The following is an 11,035-nucleotide window of genomic DNA, read 5'->3' as shown; positions in this document are numbered from 1 at the left end:
GAGAGACTTGCTGCATGGGTGGGGGGCTCTGACCGCTTTTGTCCACTTTTGTTTTAAGGCACAGGTGTGACCCGGCAGAGAAAGTGATGAGCCACTGAGCACCGTCAGGGACCTCGGGACCTTCTGTCTCAGGGCCACACCAGGAAATGTCATTAGTTCTTCTGTCGGTGTTTCAGTACACACCCAAAAAAGAGCTGCTGCTTTTTATTACTTACTTTGAATTTGCTGTAGGGTACAGGCAGTGGGGGGAAGGATGAATGAGGAGTCCCTGGGGACATAGCCATACCACAGTCCTGTCCTCTCAGAATTCTGAGCACACCCAGTGTGTTTTCTCAAGCTGCCAGGTCCAAGATTGACCCTGCAGTCAGCCACAAGGGCGTCAGACACCTTTGCCATCCTTTAAGTTACCAGTGGGCATGTACGCTCGCCCAGGAGGGAGAGGGAGAGAGAACCCCAAGGGCGGGATCGTGCTGCAGCCCCTCCCCTTCTCCACCTTTTGGGGGTTTGACACACTCACAAGCTCCAGGTCAGGGTTCAGCCCGGTCAGACGTGGAATCTGGCTCCCTTAACCACTGTGCCTGTGGCTGGCCTCAAGAATGAACTACTTTTTTTTACTAAGAGATTTTTCCCGTAGGCGTGTGCACTTGCTAGAGAGAAACAGTGAGAAGGAACATGATATATCGCCCAGCGAGGAGATGGCCACACCGCAATCCCTTCCATCCTCCTCCTGAGATCTTGGGCATAGACACACATGCCTGGCGTGAGTTTGAAGCCACCAGGTCCAGGATTTGAACCGCGATCAGCCATGTGGGAGTCTAGTGACGTAATCACTACACCATCTGCTGGTCCCTCTTTAATTTCACTTTGCAGGGTTCCTTTAAGGATCATGGGGATGGGTCCAGCAGGTGGTGTAGTGGTTAAGGTGCTGGACTCCTGCGTGGTTGACCGTGGTTTGAGTCCTGGACCTGGTGGCTTGAAACTCATGATAGGAGCATGTGCATTTCCCAAATCCTGAGAATGGAGGAGAAAGGACTGTGGCTTGGTCGTCCCTTTGGGGCTGGGGGGGGGGATTTCTCACTTTTCTTTTTATTCTTTTTTTTTTTTTAAGAGAGATTTCTGCTGTAGGATGCGAGATTTCACTGGAGAAACCTTACACGGAGAGGGAAAGTGAGAAATCACCCGCGGGGGGATGGCCACCCCACAGTCCCTTCTCCATTCTCCTCCTGAGATTTTGGGTATGCACACACACATACTGATGTTCATTTTACGTGACTGGGTCCTGGACTTGAACTGCGGTGGACTATGTGTGAGTCCAGCCATGTGACGATGACACGATCTGCTTTCTGTCTCTGGCGAGCATGCACACCCATAGCAAAAAATCTCTTTTAAAAAAAAACAAAGTGTGTGGCTTTCTTACTAAGTACATGTTGGGGCCAGCAGGTGATGTGAAGGCACTGGGTCCCACATGGGCAACTCCATAGGTTGAGTCTCAGACCTGATGGCCTCAGAGATGCCAGGTGTGTGTGTGTGCCCAAAACTGAGAGAAGGAGTGGCAGGAGGCCATTCCCTGGGGTAGGGGTCCCTCCCTCTCCCTGTCCAAGGAGCGTATGTGCCCTGCCCTCCGACCTTGCCCCTTGCCGTTGGTCCCCTTCAGCAGAGGTGGAAGGTGCCCCCAGAGCCACATCCCGATGCTTGCCCTCTCGGGGCCTGCTGGAGCAACACAGCCACCTGCTGGCTGGCTCCCGTCAGCTGGCGTCCTCTCTGGAGGTGCCGAGTTTGCAGTGGGATGGACCTGCTCCCCAGCCTCCTAACTCGTCACAGCCTGTTGGAGCCCATGGCCCTCGGGAGGCCAGAGCTGTGCCTTGGCTCTCCGGCTTTGTCCATGTGGCCGTGAGTCACAGCACCTCTGGCCCTCCCTGTGGCCCGGCTCCACAGATAGCCGTTCCAGAGGGTGGACGGGCTGCACCCTCTAGGCCGATGCGGGCAAGACGCAAGGCCCACAGGCAGCGCCGCCTGGTGCGTGGTATTCGCTGAGTGCTGCTTCCCCTCTCCCGAATGGGGCTGTGCACTGGTGGAGTTAGGGAGGTCATGGCGAGGGCCTGGCCCCAGCTCTGGACCCATGTAGCCCTCACCCTTGCCCCAGGCTCCCTGGGCTGGAAGCTCTGGGGCCCTGTGCACATGTGTCCTCTTCTGGACAGAAGCCCAGAGCTGCCTCGGGTGGCACCCACACCCGGGCCGTGGGTGGAGAGCTCCCAGGCTGTTCAGTGTGTGCCTCTGTCAACTTGTGAGTGCATTTGCAAAAGGGTGGCAGGAGAAGGGTACAGGGGGAAGGGACACGGGAGTCAGAGATAAGTCACCCATTGATGAGATCTCTCTCTTGGTGCCTGCCTCTTCACATGTCAGCTCCTCCCCCTCTTCATGGTTTTTTAAAAATTGGCCCTAAGAGCACACGTGCTCACCAGGGAGAGAGAGTGCACCCCTAGGAGGGGTGGCCACACCGCAGTCCCTTCTCTCCCGGGGCCCGATGTTTCTCAAGCCACCATGTTTGTCCGTATGGGAGCCAGCTGCCTTCACATCACTGGCTAGCCCTATTATTTTTTCCTTCTTAATGTAGATGTTACTTTAAAATTTTTTAAGCTTTATTTTTCCATGGGCAAGAGACAGAGCAGTCCTGGTTCTTCAGTCCAGCCTCAGCCAGCCGCAGGTTGTGGGCACAAGCGTGCCCGTTGTGCTGTGGGAGGCCCGGGGGGTGAACTTGGGGCCTGCCCCTGTGGTCGGCCCCACAGTGCGGCGTCCTGCTGCACCACCTCCATCTCTGATTGCCGAGTCTTTGTTGGCAGAACTTTTCCCTGGAGTGGTGTAAACAGCCAGATGTGGGCCTTCCCAAGCCCGACCTCGTGCTGTTCCTGCAGCTGCAGCTGGCGGACGCAGCTGCTCGGGGGCAGTTTGGCCGCGAGCGCTATGAGAGTGGGCCGTTCCAGGAGCGGGTGCTGCAGCGGTTCCACCAGCTCATGGAAGACACAAGTGTGACCTGGAAGGTGAGTGTCCCGGATGCCCAGATAGGCTCACTGCAGGTGGCGCTGGAGCTGGCCCAGCGTGGGCAACCCCTTGGTCCTCGTCCAGGCTGGTCTGGCCCTGGGGTTGTATAGAGGCTGGGCCACCTCCCCTGGGTGCAGTGCCTTCAGACCCGCTGGCCAGCCGGGTCGGCTGTGCTGCCCAGGCTGCAGCTTTGGGCTGCAGGCCCAGGGCTCTGACCCTGCTCCCCGATGGGGTGCCAGCTCCTCCTGGGCTCCCTCCCACCTTCTCTACTGGCCAGGAGCCTTGCCCTCCCACCCCCCAGGCCCAGGAGCCCCCCTTCCATCCTGGACGCTGGGCCCACACCCTCTGCCACAGCCCTGCTGCGTCCCTTCACCAGGCGGAGCCACAGCAGGCCGCCACACAGCAGCTTGGCTGGGGCAGCGCCGGCTTCTGCTCAGCTGCCTTTCACACTTAGCTTGCTTCTCAGTAATTTCAAAGTTCACCCTGAAGCTAGGTGGCTTCTCCAGAACCCAGGTGGGAGATGACCCTCCCCGCAGGCCCCTGCTCTTTGCAGTGGCCGGCCCACAGCTGTCCTGCGTCACCCACAGTGGCTGTGCTTCTCCAGGGCCTTCCACACCCGGGGGTTCACTGTGGTGGGGTAGGCGGCCAGAGGCCCTAGCAGTCTGGGGCAGCCCTGCTGGAGCTGAGAATCCCACCCAGAGGACAGAAGTGGGTCACTGCCTGCCCGCCCTCGGTGGAGAGAAGTCCGTCCTGCTGACACCTCCATGCCGCCGCTCAGTGTCCTGGCGTTGTCTGGGCACGAGTGCTCTTGCCTGTGTCCCTCGGGTCAGGGCCGTGGGCAGGAGTGGGCGGTTGCTGCGCCGGGTAGTTCGGACCCAGTGCACCCTCGGGTTTGGAGGAAGGGGAGGGTGAAGGGTCTGGAGCCACCTGGCCCTCTGCCAAGGACAGAGGTGTCACGGCCCCTCTTTCCCACCCCCATGGAGCAGGTGGTGGACGCTTCCCGGAGCATCGAAGATGTTCACCAGGAGATCCGCGTGCTCTCGGAGGAAGCCATCCACACCGCTGCCCAGAGGCCACTCAGCGAGCTGTGGACGTGAGGGGACCTGCGGTCCAATGGCCTGCAGATGTGGCTTCAGGGCTGTTCCCGTGAAGAGACTACAGTGTGACTGTTCTTCCTGAGGGGTGCACAGGTGCAAGCCACCCCAGCTGCCTCCTTGTGGAAGGTGCTGGCCTCACTGTTGCTGGGGGTCACCACAGCCTCGGAAACGGCGCTCATGTGCAGTGAGGGTCTCCTGGGCACCAATAAAGTCGAGTTCCTAGGAGGCTCCACGTTTCAGACCCCAGCCTCACCCCTGGTGGACAGACAGGGCCTGTGGTGTCTTCTCGCTGTCGTCCTGACCTGGGGCCTGCCCAGCTGTGCGAGTCACTGCCCCCAATTCTGACCCTGGAACTTCCTGTCTCCGCTTGCCCTGAGGACAGTGCGCTTCCGGGAGCAGCACGGGGCACTGGGCCTCCCAGCAGACTGGACACTGGTCTCCCAGCAGACTGGGGGTGACCTGTGCACAAGCCCTGACCAGGCTGCAGGGGGATAAGTAAAGGCCCTCAAAATGGGAGAGCCCCTGGGTTCCCAGGGCAGGCCCATAGTAGTCATGGACAGAGCAGGGCCAGTGGGGCTAGGTGGCAACAGGCACAGAGGATGGGGAAGGGCCAGGGAGTGGAGGTGTCTTCCATATGGGAGACAGAGAGGAGCCCCCCGGGCCTCTGGAAGGGAGCAGCCTGTGTGGTCACCTGGATGAACACCCTCCAGGACAGACCCCAGCCAGCCACAGGGCAAGTAAGAGCCAGCAGGCAGGCTGCACCAGGCCTGGCCATGCAGAGCTCTCCAACTTGGGCCGTCCCCGTATCTGCCCAAGGGAGGAGCCTTTCCCTCCCTCCACCTACCAAGGTCTCCAGCAAGGCAACAGACTCCCCCCAGGGGCACTGCCTCCCTCCTCAAGAAATGGCTGCCCAGTGCTTATATACACCTCTTTAGATCCCATTTGCGCACCATGAGCCTGACCCTGGATGGGGGAGGCAGGCGGCCCTCGGGGAGTCACATCTAAAGACAGCTTGGGAAAGCAGACACACCAACTGTTTTCTACCGAAATGGTTATTATTTGCCAATAAGAATTGCAGACTATGCTATTCAGGATGGGTACCAGTCTCCAGCAAGCCTTTTCCAAAATAGCCAGCTCCCCTGGGCAGGGGTCCACCCAGCCCTATGGAAGGGGACCATGCCCAGTCTTCCCTCTACCCCCATCTCAGCCCTGTGAGGGGAGCAGAGGGGAGAAAGGCAGGAGAGGAAATAAGTTATCAGCACTTGGGCAGGGTTCCCTGCTTTCCTTGGCCACAGCGGACACCTGAGCAAGCTTCAGCCCGGCCTCTGCTGCGCAGGGCTCCCAGGGCGCCAGGTACTCCTGCCCCTCCTGTCTCCTGGTGGGGCCAGAACCACTGGACAGATAATAGCTGGGGTGACATCGGGGACCTGGGGACAGGGTGGGAGGCAGCAGGTACTGGCACAGGTGCAGAGGAACCCTGGAGACTGCCCACCAGTGCACGCTGCCCACCCACCCTTCAGGTCTCACCACCCACCTCAGTGACCTGCAAGGGCAGTCCCACAAAGAACAGGATGGGGAGGGGCACAGCTCTGGAGTGCCCCAGCCCTAAAGCGACTGGGAGCCGTGCAGGTGCCCCACGCACCAGCTGTGGGCCATGCACACTATCCGGGTCCCCACAGCTACCTGCCTGCCCCTTCCCCAGAGCCAGGAGTGACACTGCAGTAATCCCTGCCTGACCTGCCCTGAGGGGACCCTCAACAGCACACTGGGCAGAGCCTACAGGCAGGCACACACCCGAGGGCTTGCCGGCTGTGGTTGAGGCCACTGGCCATTGCTCCTCATACACCAACCTGCAGGTCAGCCGAGGCCAGCTGGGGAAGTGCCCTGAGACTCGTGTCTGTGCAATGAGTTCGAGCAGGGCTTTAATGCCAAACCAACCACAGGACAGGCCTGGAGGAGGCAGGACGGACGTGGACACGCTCAGGGCTGGCAGTGTCGTGAACTCCCAGAGGCCCAGGGCTGCTCCCTGCAGGCTGTTCCTCATGCCAGACAAGCCAGCATGAACCAGGCTGAGCAGTCAGGCCTCCAGGGTGCGCCGTCCTCAGAGTGGGTGGCCCTTGGCAGGCAGCGGGCGGGGCGAGGGGTGTGGCAGCGCAGTGCCCGGGGTGGGGCTGGTTCTGACACTGCAAGGACCAGTGGAGGCCAACCCCCAGCCCCAGGATTTCAAAGGGACAAGATTTCAAAGTCTTCATCTTCGGAATCGAAGAACCTTTCCAGTCGCTCTGTGTCAGAGGAATCTAGAAGACAACGCCATGCTGACAACTCTTGTGGCTACTCTGGGGTGATGGGCGAAGATTATGCAAGAGGAAGGGCCAGGGCCGACCGGGGAGTCCCAGCATGCTCTGGGCCTCCCTAAGGCTGTGTCTGAGTAGTCCAGGGGGGCATCCTTTGATGGCCACACCAGGATGAGGCCGTGGAGGGCACAGAAAGGAAAGGGACCAGGGTGCCAACGAGAAGAGGAACTTTACCCAGAGCCCGGCCACATGGGAAGGGCTGAGGCTGGGGGTGGGGGTCGGGCTACACCCTCGCCCAGGCTGTGCAGTCTTCCTGGGGCCTGGCGCTGGTTCCACTCTAGTGTTTTCCCCAGGAACACCCACACCATGCAGCTGCAACCCAGTTCAGGGCCCAGCGTGTTACCCACAGGGCCTGGAGACCCTCGCAGTCCACCCAGGGTAGAGGGTGGGCAGACAGTGTTGCCCCTGCTAGCCTGAGGCAGACCACACTAACCCTGATGGGCCGGGGCAGGGCAGGGCAGGCAGACCCACCCCCGGCAACAAGACAGGTCGGCCTAGACTCACCGAGGGACAGGGCCAGCACATCAGGGCCTGCCAGGTGGGAGGGCTGCTGCTCCACCAGCTCGAACATGGGCAGGGCACCGCCGAGCAGCGACAGCTGTCAGTGAGAGCTGGGTGAGGGGTGGCCCTGCCCACCAGCTCACCCCGCTAAGGGGCCACGGTCATGTCCTGGATAAACATGCTGGGGCCCATGCAGCAGACAGGGAAGCAAGGTGGTTTCACCCCAGCTGCCGTGCGAGCCCAACAGCAGTGGGCACTCGTGGCCAGCCATCCACGGCCTACGCCTGGCTCTGCACCAGTGGGGTACAGGGCAACAGCTTTTGGGGCAAACCCTCCCTCATCCCGCCAGCAGGACGGCTGGCTGAGGAGCCAGAGGCCCCTGTGACATCAGTGTGCCGTATCTCGTCACGCCATGGCGGGGACGTCAATGTGCCGTATCTCGTCACGCCATGGCGGGGAAATCAGTGTGCCGTAGCCTATCATGCCATGGTGGGGGACATCAGTGTGCTGTATCTCGTCACGCCATGGCAGGGGAATCAATGTGCCGTAGTATGTCACGCCACGCAGGACACAGAGCAGAGCCCTGATGCCGCAGGCCCACTCCAGCCCGAGAGCAGACACTGAGCAAGCTGTGGGGCGGCATGCCTCAGGCTGTCTCCCTGGGCTACACGCGGCGGGGTCGGGGCGGCTACAAACCTTCTGGACTTGCTGGCACCAGTCGTTAAAGTCGTCCTCAGTTTTACAGAAGAAGCCCTGAAATGTAATGACCATCGGTCAACAGCATGGTGCCTTGTTCCCAGCAAGCTGAGGTGCCACACTCTTAGCTCCCAGTGCCAGCCCGGCCAGGGCCCCAGCCTGCATTTGCAGGGTGCCCCACACTCGGCCCCAAGGCACGACTCCACATGCTGGGAGCCTCGCCAAATCTGGAAACACAACAGGCTATGGCTGTCCGTGAGGGCAGAAGGGGGCCAGTACTCCCCTCCCAAGACCATGCAGCAGGGCCAGACCTCGGTCTCAACTCAGTAGGAGCCCTGGCAACCCAGTGGCACAGACCAGCAGGAGCCCCTCAAAGACAGACTGGCCACACACTGAGAGGATGGGCAAAGCCACCGGGCACGACCAAGGACTGCTAGGAAAACTAGGATCTTTTTAAAAAAAATTTTCGCTACAGGGTGCATGTGCTTGTTGGGGGTGGTGGTGGTGAAAGATCACCTCCCATGGGGGACGGCCACTCCAAAGTCCCTTCCCTGCTCTCCTTTTGGAATATTTCTGGCACACACCCAGCGTGATTTTCAGACTACCAGGTCCAGGCTTGAACCGCACAGTCTGCTATGTGGGATCCAGTGGCTTAGCTGCTATACCACCTGCTGGCTTGGGAGATGATTCTTTTTTAAAGAGAGGTTTTTGGTATGTGGCTTGCTGGAGAGACAGACACAAAGCGAGAAAACACCCCCCAGAGGGGATAGCCATGCTGCCGTCCCTCCTCCTCCATCATCCTCTCGGGACCTTGGGCACGCATGCACACCCAGTGTGAGTTTTAAGCCGCAGCGTCCAGGACTCCAGCAGTGTTCAACTATGTGGGAGTCCAGTGACGTGACAGTATGCTATCTGCTCGTCCAGGAAACTGGAATCTTCAACTGCTATCTGTGACCACTGGGCCCAAGGAATTCTCGACACTGCCAAGTGTACAGATGGTGCCAGGCAGTGCAGTGGTCAAGCCCAGTGCGCAGGGGGCTAGATCCCACGTGCCGGCACCCGAAACACCACACTGGGCATGCGTGACCCAGAGCCCGATGGTGAGAAATGGGTAAGGAGACTGTGTGGTGGCCAGTCCCCTCTGGGGCTCTCTCTGGCAAGTGCACGTGCCCGCAATAAAGAAAACGGATGTCAAACAGGAGGAGAAGCACGGCCTACTCCACCCTAAGGGGCCAGCCTGCACCCAGTCCCCGCAGCAGGCCAGGGCGGGACTCCACACCATGTCCCCTTCCACTCGTGCCTAAGGCCTCTGCCAACCGTGGCCCCCAAGCACCGCCTCCCCTTCCCAACACGGCCTGTGTGTTGGGTCAGCCGACTGTGGCACGCAGCATGCACTGGAGCTGCAGGGACACAGGGGCCGTCCCCCTGGGAGGATGCCTGCCTCAGAGCTGCAGCCTCCACCAATGCCACCCACCTGACACCGGGGGCGTGAGCAGGCTGTGCACGGCCAAGTGTTGGCCACGTCTGGGAGGCTGTCCCTTGGGACCAGGCCCACCCCGTTCCTTCCTTGTAGACAGTGGAACATGACAAGGGTGTGTCTGCAAGTCGGGTGAGTGCTCCCCCGGGGCCTCCTTGGCATCAAATACTCTCTGAGACCAGGCAGGTCCCAATCACACACTGAAGTCCCAGCTGTGCAATCAAATGGAGGGCAGGCTCCATTCGTAGGGAGTCACCGCCCCACCCGGCAAGTCACAACTGCCAGTGCCTGCTAGTTAAAGGGGCCTCTGCTCGCACACACCACCTTATGCACACATGTTCACACAGTGGGTGCTCCTGCACATCCACACTCATTGGCCCACGTGGAGGCTGTGAAGGTCACGCAGGAGGCACCAGGCCCGGAACGACGAAGCTGCTGCGGGACACAACTGCATGTCCTCCGCTCCCCACCGTGACCACAGCGCCTACCCAGGGATGCCCAGGAGACTGCAGGATGGGAGGGACGCTTTCCCTTCCCAAGCTAAGACAGGCTGCACGCGGCCTCCGGCGAGCTCCCCGGGCCTACCACGGCGATGGAGGGGTCAAGCTCCCTGATGCTCATGCGGCTTGGCGGGTGCTGGCAGTGGAAGCTCTCGTCGGGGACAAGGCAGCTGTCCGTGAGCTCCACTGCGGGCTGTGTCGTGTGGGGGTCCAGGTAGATGAGCTCGTCGCCTGGCAGGACACGGGGGCAGGCTGTCAGGGCGGGCGCCCGGGAGGCCACTTGGCCAGGTGCAGGGGAGCAGGCCACTTCCCTGCCGTGGCTCTGAGTCAAGCGGGTGCCCCATGCACGGGGGTAGAGGGCAGCATACCTCGCAGGACGCCAGCCACCCGGGACGTGCGGCCGACTCACCCACGTAGCCGATGAAGTAGTGCGCACTGTTGGGCTTCCCTCCGATCACCCCCAGGGACTGCGGCATCATGAAGCAGTGCTGTGGGGCAGGATGAGAGCCCCTAGGCCTCCTGTTCCCGTACGGCAGCCCCGCCCTGGGGCCACGAGGGGACACAGGAAGGAAGCGAGAAGACGTGGTCCCGAAGAGCCCCGGGGGCAGGACGTGTGCACCAGACAGAACCGAACCATGGGGTGCTGTCTGGGAGGGCTGCATGTGGGTGGGAGCGAGGGGCCTGAGGACGGACTGTGCAGGGATGCGGGGAGGAGGCCTGGGAGAGGGGCAGCAGGCTGGCGGAGGTGGCTGCAACTGCCCAGGGGTAGGGGCAGGGAGGGGTGAGGTCAAGACAATTGAAAACTGGGCAAAAGCAGCACTTGGAGCCACAGCGGTGTCTCCATGGACTCTCCCATCTGAAATCCGAGTTAGCGGGAGGAAGGGGGTCACAAGGTGTGTGGATGGAGGTCACTAGGGGTCTCAGTGGCCCATCTGTCACCCGAACCCCTGCCAAAGTCCCCCTCCCTACCAGGCACCTTCAGGTGCAGAGAGGCAGGAGATGGATCTGGGGTGGACACCGGGCCTTGGACCTCTCCCGTGTTAGGCACCTTAATGCTCAGTGTCTGCAGGGGGTGGGGGGCACTGCCCACGAGTACCAGGCTCACTCGGTGGTCAAGGCTCTTGTCTGTATACCCCGTGAGCTGGGTGACTGGCACAGACAGGCTGGAACTCCCTGCCCCACCCACCACAAGCTGGCTGGGTGATGCGGTGGCGTGACAATGACTCCAGATGTCACGCGAGCCCAGGGAGTGAGACCCACCTTCAGCGTCTCCACGTAGGCCTCATTGATGTCTGTAAGCCCCAGGCGCAGGGGAATGAGAAGCACCAGGGGCCGCCATGGCGAAGGCCTGCTGGCTACCTCCGCCTCCGC

General features: G+C 60.9%; 2 protein-coding genes across 4 annotated transcripts in view; one reads left to right on the top strand and one right to left on the bottom strand.

Annotated features, from left to right (window-relative positions):
• DTYMK (deoxythymidylate kinase) overlaps positions 1 to 4,361 on the top strand; it is a gene marked incomplete at its 5' end in the record, with an annotated part of 10,953 nt that extends 6,592 nt beyond the window's left edge. The window contains 2 exon segments of the mRNA XM_014582812.1: positions 2,841 to 3,038; positions 4,026 to 4,361. Of these exon segments, the coding sequence (XP_014438298.1) occupies positions 2,841 to 3,038; positions 4,026 to 4,136 (309 nt within the window).
• An 809-nt stretch (positions 4,362 to 5,170) lies between these two features.
• Positions 5,171 to 11,035, bottom strand: part of ATG4B (autophagy related 4B cysteine peptidase) — a 23,439-nt gene continuing 17,574 nt past the window's right edge. For 2 of the 3 annotated variants that reach the window (XM_027767003.1, XM_027767004.1), the window contains exons 9-14: positions 10,925 to 11,029; positions 10,074 to 10,152; positions 9,750 to 9,895; positions 7,688 to 7,744; positions 6,995 to 7,088; positions 5,171 to 6,433 (exon numbers count right to left, since the gene is read on the bottom strand). In XM_027767003.1, the coding sequence (XP_027622804.1) occupies positions 6,360 to 6,433; positions 6,995 to 7,088; positions 7,688 to 7,744; positions 9,750 to 9,895; positions 10,074 to 10,152; positions 10,925 to 11,029 (555 nt within the window). In that variant the 3' untranslated portion in view covers positions 5,171 to 6,359. The remainder of the gene's footprint in view (positions 6,434 to 6,994; positions 7,089 to 7,687; positions 7,745 to 9,749; positions 9,896 to 10,073; positions 10,153 to 10,924; positions 11,030 to 11,035) is intronic. The other variant, XR_003547305.1, reaches the window with a different exon arrangement.

This window comes from Tupaia chinensis, unplaced genomic scaffold (genome assembly GCF_000334495.1).
Source record: "Tupaia chinensis unplaced genomic scaffold, TupChi_1.0 Scaffold143823_1, whole genome shotgun sequence".
Lineage (NCBI taxonomy): Eukaryota > Metazoa > Chordata > Mammalia > Scandentia > Tupaiidae > Tupaia > Tupaia belangeri.
This window is presented reverse-complemented; position numbering and strand designations above follow the sequence as displayed.